This window comes from Bufo bufo, chromosome 3 (genome assembly GCF_905171765.1).
Source record: "Bufo bufo chromosome 3, aBufBuf1.1, whole genome shotgun sequence".
Classification (NCBI taxonomy): Eukaryota; Metazoa; Chordata; class Amphibia; order Anura; family Bufonidae; genus Bufo; species Bufo bufo.
Genome location: NC_053391.1, coordinates 551,081,623 through 551,101,504, shown reverse-complemented (window position 1 = coordinate 551,101,504; position 19,882 = coordinate 551,081,623). Strand labels below are relative to the sequence as shown.

At 43.8% G+C, this 19,882-nt stretch overlaps 1 protein-coding gene across 3 annotated transcripts in view; it reads left to right on the top strand.

Moving 5' to 3' along the window:
• Window positions 1-19,882, top strand: part of RUBCNL (rubicon like autophagy enhancer) — a 73,726-nt gene that overhangs the window by 31,128 nt on the left and 22,716 nt on the right. Inside the window, exons 1-9 of one of the 3 annotated variants that reach the window (XM_040425448.1) lie at window positions 3,116-3,223; window positions 5,544-5,641; window positions 5,936-6,038; window positions 7,137-7,727; window positions 12,921-13,006; window positions 14,582-14,771; window positions 18,416-18,526; window positions 19,109-19,163; window positions 19,248-19,371. In XM_040425448.1, the coding sequence (XP_040281382.1) occupies window positions 3,157-3,223; window positions 5,544-5,641; window positions 5,936-6,038; window positions 7,137-7,727; window positions 12,921-13,006; window positions 14,582-14,771; window positions 18,416-18,526; window positions 19,109-19,163; window positions 19,248-19,371 (1,425 nt within the window). In that variant the 5' untranslated portion in view covers window positions 3,116-3,156. Of the gene's footprint in view, window positions 1-3,115; window positions 3,224-5,543; window positions 5,642-5,935; window positions 6,039-7,136; window positions 7,728-12,917; window positions 13,007-14,581; window positions 14,772-18,415; window positions 18,527-19,108; window positions 19,164-19,247; window positions 19,372-19,882 lie in introns of those variants that run through there. The other 2 variants (XM_040425447.1, XM_040425449.1) reach the window with 2 other exon arrangements.

Here is a 19,882-nt window from a genome sequence, read left to right as displayed (position 1 = left end):
ATAGCCACTCCATTCATACCTATGGGAGTTCTGGAGACAGCAGAGTCATATACTTAGAGGACCTTTCATGGGTCCAGACATTATAAACTAAGTATCAGGATATGTAGGGCATACTGCAGGGATCTAACTGCACTTACTATATTTTTTCTGGGCGCCCCCTCTGTTCGCCCACTGTGGCCCCCGTTGTATTCTCCTTCCTGGTATGCTAATTTTAGCATTGGAGCAATGAGGAGGAGACTGAGTCTTTCTCCGTCGGCGTATCCTTCTCCCTGGCTGTGACACTCTCTGCTGCAATTGGACAGCTCACAGCCAGGGAGAAGGAGACTCCCACGAAGAAAGACTCAGTCTCCTCCTCATTGCTTCGATGCTAAAATTAGCATACCAGGCGGGAGAATACAACGGGGGCCACAGCAGGCGAAGGGAGCGGCGCCCAGAAAAAAAAATAGTGCAGTTAGATCCCTGCAGTATGCCCTACGTATCCTGATACTTAGTTTATAATGTCTGGACCATGAAAGGTCTTCTTTAACGGTCTCCAGAATGCCCATAGAAATGAATAGGCTGACCCGACGGTATGGGGTCACCATTCTTGTGATTAGTGGGTGTCCCAGCAGTTGGACCCCCATTGCTCTGTTATCCCCTCCTGTGGATAACTTCATATAACTTGAGTACCCTTTAAGGGTTGTCTGACAAATGTATTATGGAGGGGCCTCCTAACATCATGTGTCCCGGGGACAAGAAGGATCATGGAAGAGAGATCAAACACCCAATCCTTCTGTTCTGGCAACAGATTCACCAGAATTAACTGGCAGCAGCATTTTCCTATTTTGACATTGAAAACATATAAGGTACATGCTTGTCAGATCCAAGTGTGTGTGTGTGGGAATCGGGAGGAATAGCTGTTGGGCACCTTTATGTCCTGCAAGGCAGGACAGCAGCACAAGAGTTATGGGATGCTGGCGCACACAACCTGCGGTTGATACTGTTGGACATCATACAAATTGAGGATGTGCAACTTCTACCTATGCTTCTTTTTCGTATTTAAAGGTAAAAAGTCTCTTCATGTGCGACACCCTATTGAGGTACTGTTCATCCTCTGTGAGTTTTCTTTGTCTAAGGCCTGATTCACACGACCATGCTGTTTTTTGCGGTCCGCAAATAACGGAAGCTGCCGGTGTGCCTTCCACAATTACGGAACGGGCGGCCCATTGTAGAAATGCCTATTCTTGTCCGCAAAACGGACAAGAATAGGACATGCTATATTTTTTTTGTGGGGCCACAGAACGGTGCAACAGATGCGGATAGCACATCAAGTGCTGTCCGCATCTTTTGCGGCCCCATTGAAGTGAATGGGTCAGCACCCGAGCCGTAAAAAATGTGGTTCGGATGCGGACCACAAAAGCGGTCGTGTGCATGAGGCCTAACAGATGCAAAATGTCTAAGGGTCACAGTCAATAGGCCTTGGGTTATTCATAGATCCAGCTTTCCCCACACCCTGAATAACATGTATATCTGCAGTATTGTACAAAGTCACATTCCCCCATCTGCTCTGCCTGGCTCTTGCAGTTCCAGTATTACATTTGTAAATGAAAAACCCAGGAATGGTGTTACAGCACCCATCCGGGTTAAGGTCCAGATGGGGAATGCTGTTGTGCATTGTATTGTCAGAAGATGCATGAAAAATTACAGTAAAATGAGCATTTTTCGTTCACTGGTGAAACTGTTAGAGCCCGCTCAAACGGTGGGCTTTACCACAGAATTTTGGTGCAGACGGCCACAATGAAATTTTGCTGAAAACCCGCCGGCAGCCACGCCCGCTCTACATCCCTTTGAGATGTATTTGATGCAGAGAGGATTCAGCTGCCAGTGGGTTTTCAGTGGAATTTTGGCATGTCTGTCCACACCAGAATTTTGCGGTTTGAGCAGGCACTAGCAGTTTCACCACATCTCGTGGGGTTTTTACATCTTTCATTGCCAGGGACAAGAACGCTTTTATTTTATTTTTTTCTCCCTCTCCCCCCCCCTCCTCTATATGTCAACTTAAAATAAAATTGGTAGTGAAAAGTTAAAGGGGTTTTCCGGGACTAAGGAGTTGATGACCTATTCTCAGGATTGGCCATCCGTATCAGATAGGTGGAGGTCCAACACCCGCCACTCCCGCTGATCAGCTGGTTTACGCACCTTCCGGTAGCAGAAACTATACAGTGGACGGAGATGGTAGCAGAAACTATACAGTGGACGGAGATGGTAGCAGAAACTATACAGTGGACGGAGATGGTAGCAGAAACTATACAGTGGACGGAGATGGTAGCAGAAGGCTTCATCCACTGTGTAGTTTCCAGCGCTGGAATGTTGCAGCAAAGTTCTCATTTACTTAAATGGGAGCAGAGCTTCAGAACTGTCAAACGGCCATTACACAGACGGATGATGAACCCTTACTGATCTGATATTGATCCCAAGGATAGGTCATCAGTATCTAACTTTTGGAAAACCCCTGTAAGTTTCACTTCAACTCGGGGCTGTAGCCTGTGCACTGGATATGAAGGATTTTCCTAGATTCTAATAATGGTGACCTATCACCAGGACAGGTCATCAATATCACATCTTCTGGAATCTGACATCCGGCACCTCCGCTGATCAGGTGTTTGAAGAGGCAGCGGCGTTCTAGTGAGCGCTACGGCCTCCTCGGTGCTTACCACAGCGCCATTCATTGCATAGAGGTTGTTCTTGGTATTGCAGCTCAGCCTCATTCACTTGAGCTGCGCCTAGACCACATGACTGATGGACATGACGTCTCTGGCCTAGGAAGAGGGTGCGGTCCACCATGGCCTCTTCAAACAGTTGATCAGCAGGAGTGTCGGAAGTTGGACCCTCACCTATCAGATATTGATAACCTACCCAGAGGATATCTTTTTATGTCTTCTTTCTGATACCTCTTTAAAGCTGGAAAAGCCCCTTTTACAACGACATAGCTGTTGTAGAAGCTTTCTAGTTCCTTCTCTTCTTTTGGCTGCACTACAATAAAAATAAAAAAAATCCATACCCCACAGTGACCTCAACTTCCTTTTAATAAATGCAAAAAATATCTAAGAGACTAAGAGAAGCGGTTTCTAGCAGTTCCTCCTAGATCTCCTTCACATATACTTCACTTCACAGTTTATGATGTATTCTTTTGCTTTACATTGCAATTTATATTACTATGAAGAATTCTCTGCTAGCCTCCCAGGTGAGTTTTTATCTGTGTTTTATCTGTTCAGACATACCTAGCATTGCTTGTTATATACCAGTTATCATTTCGCTTCATTTCAAACTCCCCAAATTGGAGTGACTTGGATGTTTTTGATAATTCTAGCTTTTATGGGTTCTTGTGATCTGTCTCCTTCCTCATAACCACATAGGGACCTGGTCAGAATGGTGTTGTGACCAACCCTGCGCACTGTATCAGTACATCCTTGCCTTCGTCTGGGTATGAATGTGTATGGGGAGGGGGGTCAGGAGAGAGAGCTGTTACCCAAAGGAGTGTTCAGCTTAGGTCAAGTTCACACTACACTTATTGGTTCAGTTATTTCCATAAGTTATTGTGAGCCAAAGCCAGGTGGCTCCCAATAGCTGGTGGAAATAACTGACCAAATAACTGAAGTGCAAACCTGGCCTTATATCTCATGTTATGCACACGACCGTTGTTCTGGTCCGCATCCGAGCCGCAGTTATTGCGGCTCGGGTGCAGACCCATTCACTTGAATGGGGCCGCAAAAGATGCGGACAGCACTCCGTGAAACCAGGCACTCCGTGAAACAGTGTGCCAACACGCACACGTGAAAACCAGCCATAATTTGGCATCATTTTTGTTTAAACCTGAATCTTCATAGTCTCGGGTCACACTAACCTTATTCCCCGGAGACATGCTAATTTAATTGTTCTTGTGTCAAGGTCTTGTTATTCAACTAACAAAGATAAATACTCCTGTAATTGGATCAAATGTATCCTTAAAAAAAATGGAAATAACTGGTATTAGACAGAAAAACAAAATAAAAATCTACCCCTATTTGGGAGAAAGGTGAATATGATGCATATTATACATGCTGGAGATGCATCTGGCTGCCATGTTGGCACATTCCTGAAAGATAAAGGAGTTAGGAGGACAGTTCAGTAATCACTAAGTATACAAACCACGGAAAACTACATCTAATATGCCTCACACATAGGTGTAATTGATAACATTTTCCCAGAAAACTTTTATCAGTCGGATCCATCCCGAGGATAGCTCATAGATATTGGAAACCGGACGACCCATTTAAGTAACAGAAGTCTAAGATCAGGGCGTGCAGGTCAGGCACATTGGAGAAGGCTGCTTCCCACTTGTGTTAGAAATGAGTTTTGGTCTGAGCTGACAAATTCCACCAATTTTATCTTCTGACGTCTCGGGTTATTCTTGGCCTTGTCGATCATCTCACGTATTCGTTTACATTTAGTTCATTCAGTCATTTCTATCTTCGTATGCCCTGGTTATAAGCAGGACTATGAGATCTGAAAATCACATTTGAGCAGCAGAAGTCCTCAGTATTACTATTTGCCAGAGCTATTTCTCAATCCTCAAAGGTAGGATCGGTGACCTGAAATGCCTGAATATGAATGTATTCCCTTCAGCTCTGTAGTAAAGTCGCGTTTCAAGGTCTGTGAACTCACTTTGGCCCCTTGGATCATGTGAGCTAATGTCATCTGTTTCTGTAGGAGAACAAAGCAAAAGGACTTATCAAAAGCAGACCGCACTGTTTTTAGGAGTCTTGTACTAGGAAAGGAGGAACCTGATTTTACCATTTATGTTAAGCCAAAGCAGCTGAATTAGTGTCGTAATAGAACTGTGAATGGCTGGGGATCCACTGCCACAAAGTCTTCTTGTCCAGAAGGAGAACTAAGCGTTGTATGCACTAGTTCCTCCTTTGGTATCCCACTACTTATGTAGCACCAACATATTCTGTGGCTCTGTGCGCAGATACTAAACTCTTGTATCCCTGTCCACATGGGGCTCACAGTTTAATTTCCTTGTCTCAGGCGTACACACTAGGGCTAATTTCATAGGAATTCAGTTAAAGTTTTTCCAGGAGTTAAACATTGACCATCTACCCCCAGGACAGGTCAGGAATATCTGATCGGTGGGGTCCAACCCCTTGCGTCCCCACCAATCAGATGTGCCATGGTGTTCAAACAACTTCTGCAGCCTTCTCCTTGGCCTGTGACGTACAGGTGGACTGGAAACTTAAAGTGGCCCTGAAAAAAAACTAAACTAAAATGTTTTAGGTGGGTCCAAATTAACAGAAGGCAGGGCCAACATAAGTATTTGAGGGTAGCAACACCCTGTGTTGATTGTCATCCTGTGTAAAGGGACCTTTAAGTCCTAGAGACTCCCTTTAACTTGCCAGAATTGTTTTAGGTGGGACCACACTGAAGAGCCTGGAGGAAAGTTACCTTTACTTGCCCTAATAATGGACTGTGTGTGCAGTATGTGACTAGTTTAACATTTCCTTTATGTTTGTGTTTATTTCTAGGTAACAGACTTCTTGAATTTCCAGAGATGTCTGTACAGGCCTTGACATTGACCAGTTACAATACAAAGCAAGTTCAGAATTGTGCAAGGGCGGCGCAGGTATGAATGACTATCAGCGGGCAGTTCTTAATGTCTATTGTTTGGTACTGTTTGGGTATATGAAGGTGTGTATAGCTGCTGCCGTGAAGGAAGTTACAGCCAAAACACATTCATTCCATAGAAATGTTTGTTTTCTTACCCTTGCACTTTGTTCTTTGCTGTGGTGCTTGTGGTTTAGTCATTATTTGACGTACAGTTAATTGGATGATTTGGAGTTATGTCGGATTACATAATATGGCAGGGTATATGTCAGGCTGGAGTTGCATTTCCATGTTTGTTTTTTCACTTTCTCAGGTGGTAAATGATAATAAACGGCACTCTGCCTTGAAACCGACGGATGTTCCCGACCCTCCTCTGAGCATGAAGCCAAGGATCCCTACCATTCTATTTCCAGAAGGTATTGTCATGCAGCGGTATTGTCACGCAGCGGTATTGCCTACTTTAAAGGGGTTCTCTGCGTTTGCTATATTAAGGACCTATCCTCAGGATCGGCGGTTGCCCGACTCCCTGTAGCCCTACCGATCAGCTGTTTGAAGAGAACGCAGCTCTGGTACCAGCTCTTTTTCCCATTCTCTGTTTACCTGCTCACAATCGAAATTGCAGCGGCTAGCAGTGTAATTACAGCTCCTCTTACAGCAGTTGTAGCTTTAATTACACCTGATCGTCACTGCGATGTCGACATTGAGCAGGTAAACAGTGAAGAAAACACAGCGCTTGTACGAGAGCTGTGTTCTCTTCATACAGCTGATCCGTGGGGGTGCCGGCAGTCGGACCCCTGTCGATCTGTTATTGATGGCTTATCCTGAGGATAGATCATCAATGTAGGAAAAGTGGAGAACCCCTTTAAATTTCAGGTCTAGCTGTCTGCACCACTAGGGGGAGTTTAGGAGCTCACCACATATTGTTAATATATTATGCTTATATGATAGGGGTTCTCTGGAACCTATCCTTGAAAATGGGGGCAGAGCTGTGCAATTCCATGTTTCTGGTGATGGCTGGAGTCCAGCTCCCATCATATGGGCAGCACATCAATGTTTCAATCCCCCAAGAACCCCCCTTGGAAATAATTTAAAAAAAATGTTCTCAGACTGTTAAACCTAAAATAAAAAGGTGGATTTGAATTTTAAGCATATAGATTTAGCATGGCCGCCATGGCTGCTAATCCAGAAGAAAAGGAGGAAGTGCACGTTCTTAAATGCCAAAAAAAGAAGAATTTTTTTATCTACTGTATCCAGTGATGCAATGAATTGAAACTTCTTCACCTAGCATTCCAGAACGTTCGCGGCCTCCTTTTCTTTTGGACTGACTGCAGGAGCTAGAGTGGAACTGCCTCCAAATTTCTTTTTCTGCCTTTGCTACGAAGTCCGACACATTTCATCTCTTAAAGACCCTCTGTACATTTATGATATATTTATTCTATACTGGAATTTCCAATGTAGTAATTATACTGTATTGTTACTTATTATTTTTTTTGCAACACTTTGTTCCTTTGCAGGTGAACTACCTCGGCCAGCAGTTATCGGAGTAGGAGGTAGCTATGGCTCTTATACTGATAGTGCGACTGCAATTAAAGAAATCCTGTCTTCAGTTTTAAAAATACCAAGCAGTATTAAATCCACGCTGTCTGTGAATGCACATCTCCAGGACAGTGACGCAGAGAACTGGGAGGACAGCAGCACCGGTGGCCATAATGAGGATTTAGATAGTGATTCTGATGGTATTCCTTTACTGCCATGTACAGAAAATGACATCCGGTTTAATAGACACATGGCAGTCTGGGATAACTCCCAGTCGGACTTTCCTGTTACCCCTCCATCGGACTCACTTGCTTCCTCACCCAGTGATCCTATCACACGCACGCAAGGTGTACCCGAGCTGGAATTGGCACCTTACTTGAAATGCAACACCTGCTCTGAAGTAATTTTACCTGGATCCGAATTAACCTCACCATTGAATCGACGATTTTCTTCTCCCAGTATTACACCCCTCAATTTAAGTCTGCATAATCCCCCTTTAGAACAGTTTACAGAGGCTTCCACTGTAGAGGACCATCGGAGATCATGGTCCTATTCGAATATTTTTAAAGGTAATATTCTGCACTGAAGCCTTACGAGCTACTTCTGATCAGATTTTACTTATGAAAATGGCTCGGTGATATGAAATGTAGCTGCTTTCTGGAATGTAATGATTTGCCAATATTGTGGTGATAAAATGGCGTGGGCGAGGCAGTGGAGAATGTGACACTTGTACAAGTATATCTTAGGTTATGTGTATATGCTGGCAGCTTAGGCTACTTTCACACTCGCGTTTTGGCTTTCTGAGATCTTTCATGGGCTCTCACAAGCGGTCCAAAACGGATCAGTTTAGCCCCAATGCATTCTGAATGGAAAAGGATCCGCTCAGAATGCATCAGTTTGCCTCCGATCAGTCTCCATTCCGCTCTGGAGGCGGACAGCAAAACGCTGCCTGATTGACGAAACTGAGCCAAACGGATCCGTCCTGACACACAATGTAAGTCAATGGGGACGGATCCGTTTTCTCTGGCACAATAGAAAACGGACCCGTCTCTCTGACTTTCAATGGAGTTCATGACAGATCTGTCTTGGCTATGTTACAGATAATACAAACGGATCTGTTCATGACGGATGCAGACGGTTGTATTATTGTAACGGATCCGTTTTTGCAGATCCATGACTGATCCGCCCAAAACGCGAGAGTGAAAGTAGCCTTGGCGACAATATTTTAACTCTTTTGGCAAAAGTGCAAGAATTCTTAATTATAGGGCATTAATATTGGTCAAATATACACTGTAATTTATATATCTATTCATATTTATTATAACTAGACATTCACTTATAGTAAATGTCCAGAAAATCATGACAGAAGTGGAACAGGAAGGCAGATGCTTAGAGTAAAATTGCTGACTTTCTGAAACCTCAAAATAGTTACAGTTAAAGAGTGCGGTTACATTTAGGAACACTGTCACCCAGTTATTTGTGTTATTTTTACATTGGTTTTGCTCATGGTTACTTAAAGGTTACATCCTGCTGTGTCTGGAACTCTCATTCCGTTCTCTCGCAGGCACACTCGGAGTCCTCTGGTGCTTGGGAGCAATGATGTCAGGCGGAGGACACGTAGCTCACAAGCGCAGGCGCACCAGAGTGTGCCTGCGCAAGAATGGAAGGAGAGTTCCAGGCGCAGCGGGATGACATAGGCACATGGCAGCATCAATGATGGCACAGGAGGCTGGAATAGGCCGCGGCAACATTGACTTGAAGAAAGCAAGCTGCAGCCCACTTGACTTCTTCAAAAAGACATTTTCCATATGGAGAGAACACAATATAAAAAAAATTCAGAAACCAACGCACAGAAAAAAAAAACTGGAAAGAAGCATCGGAGATTACATCTTAATGTAATTATGAAAATGATGTAGCGACATAACATTTCATGTTAAAGGGGTTCTCAGAGAATTAAGAAAATAAGATTACTGAAAATCCTTAAATATTACTTTATTATAAATATATTCCCAAATACCTTTCATTAGTTATAATGGCTCGTTTTGTCTGGAGAGCAATCATCAGGGGAAATAAAATGGCCAACGTCCTATTAGTACACACAAAACCTGTCCTAATCACACAGGAGGACAAGTTACTTCAGAACACTGAGGTAAAGGGCTGCCTTATCCTCCTCTCCTACTTGTCAGGGATTATGATCCCGAATACAGCTGATAAATCTTCTGATGAATCTCTGTAGGAATGGAGCTTACGAGGAGTCATTAAGTACAGAGAGGAGGGTAAGGACGTGGTTAATGAACAGCAGCTCTTGTGTGCAGACTCCATTACCACAGTCTGTCCTGTCCATACTCCCTGTACTTCATGTCTCCTAATGAACTCCCATTTCCACAGAGATTCAGCTGAAGATCTTATCTGTATTCAGGATCATAATCCCTGACAAGCAGAGAGGAGAACGAAGCATCTCTTTGGCTCAGTGTTGTGAAGTAACTTGTCCTGCTGTGTAATTAAAACAGGTTTTGTGTGTACTAATCGGACGGCAACCATTTTATTTCCCCTGATGATTGCTCTCCAGACAAAACAAGCCATTATAACTAATGAAAGGTATTTGGGAATATATTCATAATAAAGTAATATTTAAGTATTTTCTTTTTCTTAATTTCCTTTTGTGTGATGACTTAAAAAAAAATTAAATAATCGTATTTCCCACACCATAAGATGCAGCTAGGTTTTACAGGAGGAAAATAAGAAAACAAATATTTTTCATCAGACCTCAGATCTGATCCCTCCTGTCTTCATCAGACCCCAGATCAGACAAAAAAAATCCTTCTTTGGATGCTGCTGCTACTCGAGAGATCCAGCCCGCTCTTTCTGCAGCGCTACAGTGTGACCTGACATCGCACAGCTTTAGTGCTTGTAAGTCTTTACTATGACCTATGTCCTGATGCTGTACGCCAGGGGTTGCCAACCTTATAGACACAAAGAGTAAAAAAAAAAAATGTATTACTACCACGAGCCACAAGCTATTCATTTACACACGAGTCAAAAATATATTTTTCATTAGGCCTCAGATCAGACTTCTAAATCAGATCCCCAATGCTCGGATCAGACAACACAAATCAGACTCCCAGTGTCAGACCCTCAATGCTCAGATCTCCCCCCTTCTCACATCTGCCCCCCCCCCATGCTCAGATCAGGACCCCCCTATGCTCAGATAAGACCCCCATTGCCCAAACCAGTACCCTCCCATGCTCAGATCAGAACCTACCATGCTTAGATCAGACCCCCATGCTCCGTTCTATAATTTAAAAAAAAGTCTTCCCTCTCCTGATCAGGCACTGGGCTCCTGCTCTGGCACCTGCTACTCTGCAGGTCTGGCACGCTCTCCTCTGTGACCTGATGAGCACCACGTCAGGTCATAGTGCGTGTCTCCATGTACTACGTGCTCACACAGTGTGCATCAGGATAGAGTGGCGATTGAGCTGGAGCTGCAAAATAGCAACAGTGCCAGATCAGGAAAAGAGATCTGAGCATGGGGAGGAGAGTGAGCCGGCCTGACTGCTCCCCGTCTCCACAGCTAGAGCCGCACTTGAAGAAGCAAAGAGCTGCATGCAGCTCAAGATCCACGGGTTGGCCACCCCTGCTGTACGCTGTCAGGACACAGCGCAGTGCCGGAGGAGTCCAAGGAGCGGTGAGTAAAGCCAGCACCTGCTATATACTCCACTCCAAGGTCCTACTGTACTAATGAGCGATTCCAAAATGGAAACACTTATTAGTATTCTCATTATAAGGCATATTTTTGGGCAAAAGAGAGTGCCTCTTGAAGTGTGGGAAATACGGTACATATTACATTTAAAATGGATATATCCTATATGGAGAGCTCACCCGAACAGTGCACGGCCTGCTATAACCATCTAGCTATAATAATATACTAATCAAACCATTGGCCGGCTCTTAAGTAATCAATACAGTATTTATTATGTAATTAAAAACAATTCATGTTATATATAAAAATAAATTTTTGAATGGGACGGCTTGTAATTACACCTGCTCACCGCTGCGATGTCGACAGCGAGCAGGTAAACAATGAAGGGAAGGCTGTGCACGCATGGAACGCGACCTTCTCTTCAACCAGCTGATCAGTGGGGGTGGCAGACACTCACCATTCTGATATTGATGACCCATCCTGAGGATAGGTCATCAATATTACAATCCCGGAAAACCCCTTTAACACAACTTCTGATGAGAAAAGCGCCATAAAAAGGTTTGTCCTGTCCTCCCTTCCCTAGAGCAGTTTAGCATGGTAATATATGCAGACAGGCTCCCTCAAAAGTGGATTCATTTACTTTAATTTACTGATATTTACATACAAGAAGGAGCAAAGTCAGAGGGAAGTGAAATTTGAGCTGATGGAGGAGACCGTATCCTGCGGGAACATACTATTCATTTGGAGTTAGAACCAAAATAATTATATAATGAAAAAGATGACAGTAGGAAACCTTAAAAGCATTCTTTTGGGTATGTGAAAACTAATGGTTTGATTTTAAGCCGTTCTACATGATTCTGAGTTCCAGAAGAACCGGTGTAGTCACATTAGTTTCACATTGCTGGATTCCTCTTACGTCAGCTCCATTCTCACTCGGCTGCCAATCTGGATTAGTGTTTACAGGTCCTTTTAGTATTACATGGTTTTATAACCAACAGGATTTAGGCCTCTTTCACATGAGCGTGGCGGATTGGCTCCGGGTGCGTTCAGTGAAACTCGAACCATTTTGCAAGCAAGTTCAGTCAATTTTGTCTGTGATTGTGGTCAGTTGTTCAGTGCTTTTTTACGAGCGGGTGCAATGCGTTTTGATCAGTTTTTCACGTGCATGATAAAAAAACTGAAGGTTTACAAACAACATCTCTTAGCAACCATCAGTTAAAAAACATATTGCATCTGCACTTGCTTCCGGATGCAATGCGTTTTTCACTGAAGCCCCATTCACTTCTGTGGGGCCAGGGCTGCGTGAAAAATGCAGAATATAGAACATGCTGCGTTTTTCACGCAACACAGCACTGATGCGTGAAAAAAATGCTCATGTACACAGACCCATTGAAATGAATGGGTCACGCATCGCACCCGTGCGGAAAACTCGCTCGTGTGAAAGGGGCCTTGGCAACGCTCCTCTGTCTTCTGTTCACATAACACAGTCAGTGTTAGCACGTCTCCGCTGTTATGTAAACAGAAGACAGAGGAGCGTTGCTAAGGCTCAAAATGGGCCACTTTAGAGCTTTGTTTCTAATAGAAATGTATTATTTCAGTAATTAAAGTATATTACAAAAATGGTCAGTACCACTGCCCCTACACATTACACAAATAAAAATAGAACGGCAGTTACACTTTAACCATTCACACGTCTGTAAGGTGTTTTGCGGATCCGCAAAACACCGACACCGGCCATGTGCACATGGCCGGCACTATAATAGAAAATGCCTATTCTTCTCTGCTATTGCGGACAAGAATAGGACATGTTATATTTTTTTGCGGAGCCGCGGAACGGAAGTGCGGATGCGGACAGCACACTGTGTGCTGTCCACATCTTTTCCGGCCCCATTGAAAATGAATAGGTCCGCACCTGTTCCGCATAATTGCGGAACGGATCTGGACCATTCATACAGACGTCCGAATGTAGCCTAAATGAAAGACCATAATCATGTTTGCGTAGATTCATAACAGCAGATTGAAGGTTTGACCCTTTAAAATTGGTGTTGTTTTTCTGCAGCAGTAAGTGGAAATTTACCGACGTCAAGCACAGAAGCCCTGCACCACTCCAGAGAAAACCTATTTGAGCCAACCGTGTGCCTGGAGGAAGTAAGAACTCTGTAAAAATTATCCTCTTTACATACATTCAGATAATCAGTGGGGTCTTTGTTACGTTTCTCTGTATAGGACGTTGCCGTGTACATATGGTGCAGGAAAAAATGGAAACATTTATGCTTTAATACAATCATAAAATAATGCATGTGCATTCAGTAAACACATAGGGGGTTATTTGCGCTGCAATCTGCGGCTTTTTCTGCTAGGTCTATATATAAAAAAAAAGGGGGGGCGTGGGCAAGGAAAAGGGTGGTCCGGTAGGCCCGTCTCATTGATCATTTTCTACACCTGTTTTAGGGGTACAAAATCGTCTAAATCTACACCATCAAGGGAGCTGGCATAGATTTAGACAAGTGTAAGGCTACTTTCACACTAGTGTTTCTATTTTCCGGTATTGAGATTCGTCATAGGGTCTTGTTACCGTAAAAAAACGCTTAAGTTTTGTCCCCATTCATTTTCAATGGGAACAAAACGTAACTGAACAGAACGGAGTGCTCCAAAATGCATTCCGTTCTGTTCTCAAACCGGAGAGCAAACCGCAGCATGCTGTGGTTTTCTCTCCGTCCTGGGATGCGGAGCAAAGCGGTTACCACAATGCAAGTCAATGGGGACGGATCCGTTTTCTCTGACACAATAGATAACAGATCCGTCCTCCATTGACTTTCAATGGACTTCATGACTGATTCGTCTTGGCTATGTTACAGATAATACAACCGGATTCGTTCATTGCAGATGGTTGTATTATCAGTAATGGAAGCGTTTTTGCTGAACCCTGCCAGATCCATCAAAAAACTCTAGTGTGAAAGTAGCCTTAAGTCTGCCTAAGTTATGTAGAGGCTGGCGCCTCTACATAACTTAGGTGGATCAGCCGCCAGCGCGGGAGGGATGAAGACTGGTGTCTAAATCGCCAGTCTTCATAAATGTCCCCCATAAGATGTAATTATTTTTGCCGGTTTTCTGGTGTAAAAAATAAAATAAAATTGTAAACTCAGTTTCTGCAACTTTAATACCACTTTTGCAAAACTTTTTGTATAATTGGTGTTCAAAAGTCGCAAACTTGCAGTTTGCAACTTTTTCACGCCAGAAATCAGGCCCCTAGTTATACATGGCAACAAGGTCAGAGCTATGTCAGGGCCTCTGTTGTAGATTCCGACATATCTGGCGGGAAGAATAGCACAGCATTCAGCGCTATTGACAGACCGTATGGTGGAACCTGGCGTCCATCTTCTGTTGGATCTGGCATTTTCATTTTTCTGCGCTTGTTGGGATGGAAGCTGAGCGGATCCAGCTACGTTCCTTAGTTTGTGGATTGGGTAGTGTTACTGTACAGGGCACCATCCAGCCCTAGAGATACTGATTGGAACAGTCTTCAAGATAATGACAACTCCTGAAGGTTACTAATGTAGTCAATGCTCCTGGTTACAAGGATCTGGAGCTCATGGATGGAAGATTAGATGCCACTTTTCTATATAATTGGAGTGCACTGTAAGGTTTTTGTCCTTGTGTATAATTGGGTGCATGAGCCTTGTCCTGTAGCTGTTAGGTGACACACTGCTTGCCTTTCTACAGGAAAATGGTCACTTTCTGGCAGCCGACCTGTTTATGTCCCTGGTTGAGGTGATGAAGAGCAGTTGGCAGTATGAGCAGTGGAGGACAGAAGGAGGAATGCAATGGCTGAAGAAAGATGCAGAGGAGACCTGCTACCGAAGATGCAAGGCCAACTCCGAATCTGCCACTTCTGTTGATAGCGGTTATGAGGGTATATATTAAACTGTATATAAATGTCTATGAATGCATTACCATGAAAATGAATGGAGAGACACAGAATAACCTTATAGAGAAGGGAACAGACTCTCACAATCCAAATGGCATACATGACTAACATAGTAGCATACTGTAGTTATGATATTACACCTACAACCTTGTCCTGTGGATTATAGAGCATTTGAATTCAAGAATTCCATTAGCCTGGAAAATTAGGAATCAGCAGTCCGATAGTTGCAGAAACACAAGGTTTTTATAGATGCTCACCTGTCTATTGTCATACAAGGTGCTCACCCAGTCGGCAAAGGAATATATAGTTGTAGATTTGGTTAATAGACTGGCACACTATATCTGGTGATAAGTAGAGAGCAGACAAGGTATATTAGGGTACTTTCACACTAGCGGCAAGACGGATTCGACGGGCTGTTCACCCTGTCGGCTCCGTCCTGCCGCTCCATCCCCATTGACTATATAGGGGAAGGGGGCGGAGCTCCGGCGCAGCACGGCAAAAGGCCACCGGACTAAAACTACGACATGTCCGACTTTTTAGTCCGACGACCTCTCGTGGTGCACTGCCGTGCTGCGCCGGAGCTCCGCCCCCGTCCCCATTATAGTCAATGTAGACGGAGCGGTGAAATAGCGGCAGGACGGATCCGACAGGGTGAACATCATGTCCAATCCGTCCTGCCGCTAGTGTGAAAGTACCCTTAATTATATCTTGGTTTATTTTTCCTATTATAATTAAAATATATAAATAATAGATGATATAGTAAGAAATATATATATATAGAAAAAGGATAAAAGGGCAAAAGATGGCACAGAAATATATTAAATAAAAAAATTATGATAAAAAGTAATACACCGTCTCCAAGGGTGAAAGTAGGTTTCACCCAAGAGTTAATAACAATAACAATGAGGGTATCAGCAAGTCAGCTGTCTGGTCACCATTAGGTTAATAGCTGTGCAAATAAATATCATCCGTTGGATATACCAGTATAATGTTATGATTACTATATGTCCGTAATGTGGCGGTGCTATAATATTCAAGATTGTCCCTCCTGGGGCAAGGCCACTGTTTCTCAGCTGTTTCAGCCTATAGGGGTTGAAAATCTCAGTTCATCGGCAATGCAGTTGCCCCTGGGTTAGTTCTCAGACTACTTTCACACTGGCGTTTCTGGTTCCGTTTGTGAGATCCGTTCAAGGCTCTCACAGGCGGCCCAAAACGGATCAGTGTAGCCCCAATGCCTTCTGAATGGATAAGGATCTGCTCAGAATGCATCAGTTTGCCTCCGTTCAGCCTCCATTCCGCTCTGGAGGCGGACACCAAAACACTGCTTCTGAACAGATACCAGCGTTTGCATGATCGGTGTGGATCCGTCTGTGCAGATACAAGACTGATCTGCACCTAACGCAGGAGTGAAAGTAGCCTCAGCCGTTATAGCCTGTGGATGAAAAGATTGTCAGTTGATCAGCGGTATAACTATTATTTGGCTGTGCAGACAGGAATGATCCACTGGGTATATAGTACTAGTGGTGTGATTTCTATATATCCACAGTGAAATAATATTCAAAATATCTCTGATGGACTTGTGCTACTGTGTATCAGCTCTTTCACCTGTAAATATCCGGCTTTACATTAAATAAATGATGCGGCTTTTAGAACACATTCAGAGGTTAAAGTCCTATAGCAGGCAGGTATTGTTTGTGTCGCTCCTGTGGCGTCCCACACGGGGGCAATACACTGCCTGTTGTTACCTTTGAGATGTCTTCTATGTGCGTAGCCGCTCCTATCCAGTAAGCTGTCCGGTTCGAGTTTGCTGCTCTCTGTTTCCCAATGCGCGCGCACAGGCTTGGCGTCCCGCGTGGTGTTATGTTGACTCGGCGTCCCACGTGATTTATGCCCGCTGGTTACACATATCGGGAAAGGCTGTAGTAGATATGCGGGCTAGCATAGTTGTGGGGAAGCGCTTCCTATTAATGTATAGTGTCCTTTACTGTGTGGACAAGCGGGTGTTTCACCAATCCGATAGTCCAGTATATTAGGTGGTACAAGACTGATGCCCCAGCACTTGTGAATACAAAAAAATATATATTCTTACATTTTTATTTATTTTTTTCTTCAAAAACTTCTTTCTGTGCTCAGGGGTTGTCTACATATGACTTACTTGCATAAATTGTCTTAAAGGGGCATTTCTTTATCAGCCGTTTATGGTTGAGATTGGAGTACTTGTCTTGCGCAGAGGCCGCGTGGCTATAGAAAGAACTAAGTGGTATTTGGGCTCTTTCCCATAACTCCTATAGAAGTGAATGTGAGCGATGCAAATGGCGTAGCACAGCCCACTTGGCTTTCTCTAACTGCAGCCACCCTGGCCACCACATAAGACCATGAATTTCTGACTCCTTTAAGTTAATGGGCAGAGCAAGCAGTTTTTAAACCATACGTGATGGTGTCTCCAGGCATTGTATTACTTGTGCTGAATAGAAGCCAGCTCTAATGTCAAATACTGTATGTAGAAGAATGAGAGAGAAGGTATATTGTGAAAATAATACCCCTGGGTAATCTCTGTTAGCCCCCTATGTTTGTGTGATGGTAGCCGGCCATGGTGGTGATCTCTGACTATCTCTGTAGGTGACATCCTGGGTATCTGACTGTTTGCATCCGGCAGTGGGTGTAAGCACATCTTGCTCACTTACATACAGAGAAGGCGTAGAAACCTGACCACCATCAACATAGACATACTAGCCATCAGTTTGCCCAGTCCTGGTATAGGCCATATCATGATCATAAGGTGGTTGGTGCTGTGTGTAAGGGCCCTATTACATGGGCAGATAGAGCAGATGATTGTCAGGAAGAAAGCGTTCCCTCGTGTCAGTCGCATGCTCACTAGAGGAGACCACCGCTATTACATGCAGCGATCCCCTTCTCAGTATAGGGGCGAGCGATCGTTAATGCATCGCTCATCCCTATACTGTCTCATAGTTCCATTACACTGTCAGATGATCGCTAACGGGCATTCATACGAATGCTCGTTGGCGCTCATCTTAACAATAATCTGCCTGCGTAATAGGGCCTTTAGTCTTAAAGGGGTTGTCTTATTTCAGTAAGTTGCATTTATCATGTACAGAAAGTTAATAGAAGCCACTTACTAATGTATTGTTATCCATATTGCTTACTTTGCTTGCTGGATAAATTTTTCCATCACATTACACACTGCCCGTTTCCATAGTTACAGACCACCCTGCAATCCATCAGTGGTGGCCGTGCTTGCACACTATAGGAAAAAGCGTCAGCCTCTCTGGTGGCCGGGACCATGGGAGCTTTTTCCTATAGTGTGCAAGCAGGACCACCACTGAAGGATTGCAGGGTGGTCATAACCATGGAAACGAGCAGTATATACTGTGATAGAAAAATGAATCCAGCCAGCAAAGGAATCAAAAAGGATAATAAAAAAACATTTGTAAGTGGCTTGTTTTAACTTTCTCTACATGATAAATGTCACTGACTGAAGTGAGACAACCCCTTTAATGTCAGGACACCAGTTTGTTGTAGGGAAGTTTATGATTTTGACCTTTTCTGTCAGTGTAAGAAACATTAATATTACAAGAGGTATAATGACTTGTTCTGCGTCTGAATTACAGGTTTAGCTCCGTTGCAGAATTCTCCTGTTGAAACTATATTCGAGGAGGAAGAATATAAATGCCCCACAACCTGTGAAAACTATGAGGACAGTGACGAATTTGTGATAATAGGTACATTGATACTTATGTGTGTGATGGTGATAAACTGACCATGAACTGGCACTGCGCCACCAATACGTGTCAATACACGTGTAGGATGCAGGTGCCAGCGGTATCACATACCCAGCACCCACCCTCTGACAGGGCGCTGCAATCCGCGGCAATTAACTCCTCAGATGCCGCACCTGAGGGGTTAATTGCCGCGGATCCCAGCGCCCTGTCATAGAAGGCAGGTGCCGGGTATATGATTGCTGGCAGTCATAATAAATTATTCCCAAAGAACTAAAGGATTGGACATGTTGAAATACAACTGCCTGACCTTTATGCCTCAGACATATGACATGGCGGGGATCGATAGGACACCACCAGGCACATTACATGGTTGAAGTGGGTTTGGCCGATATATATCCAATGTGTATGGCCAGCTTAGTTACTTCAGGAATATCACCGTGAGGTCTTTACTCTATAGCAATGGAGAATGATTGACGTCTACTCTGCTTTTTAAATGGTTAATTTTCATGTCATTTTGAAGGACTGCAAAAATTCATATGGACAATGTAGCCGTAACCAAAATGTCCTCCTCTTTCCCAACAGAAATGGAAGACTATGAGAAGCTGTCAACAAAGCAGTCAGATGACACGAGAGAAAGGTACGGTCAGATTGTAAAACAGCCTCATGTGGACGGAGCGGTATTGGAAGAGCGACTACCCACGTCTGCAAATGTGTTTTCCAGGACGGATTCCAAAGCCTTGAACTCTGCTGAGCAGACGGCCCGGAATCTGTACAGAGCTTTTCGACAGCAATGGGCTCGATTTGATGGAGATGTGCAGCTCCCTGCAGAACTGACCATCGAGACAGTATGTTCCACAAAACCCCTATGTGTATTACTGTGACCCTTTTACTTCTTAACATCCCTTACCTACCGCATAAAGCAAGGCTACGTCCCTGGGGCCACACCATCATTTTCTCTGCAGCGTGCCTCCAAACACAAGCCTCTTTGTCAAGCATGCAACCCGTGATTATTTCATGCTCTGCTGCTAATCTTCAGCTGATGTGTGTGACCCAACGCTTTTGTCAGTGGTTGTGTGATGATCCGGAGTACCACCACATACCTTCACTTGACATGTGCGCTCTGTACATGAATTTTTATGTATATAGCTCCCACCTTGTAGCTATACAAAAAGATATGGCACACGGTGCCTGCGATCAGGTCTTGGGATTCGGACTAAATATATATTATGGATATCATTGATCGTAAATCCCTTTATACAAAACCTCCAACATATAGAAATACTACAGTGAGTGTGAATTGTAGGATTCATGTGTATAATGTTGTCTTTGCTATCTTTCTACTAGAAGTAAAGTACA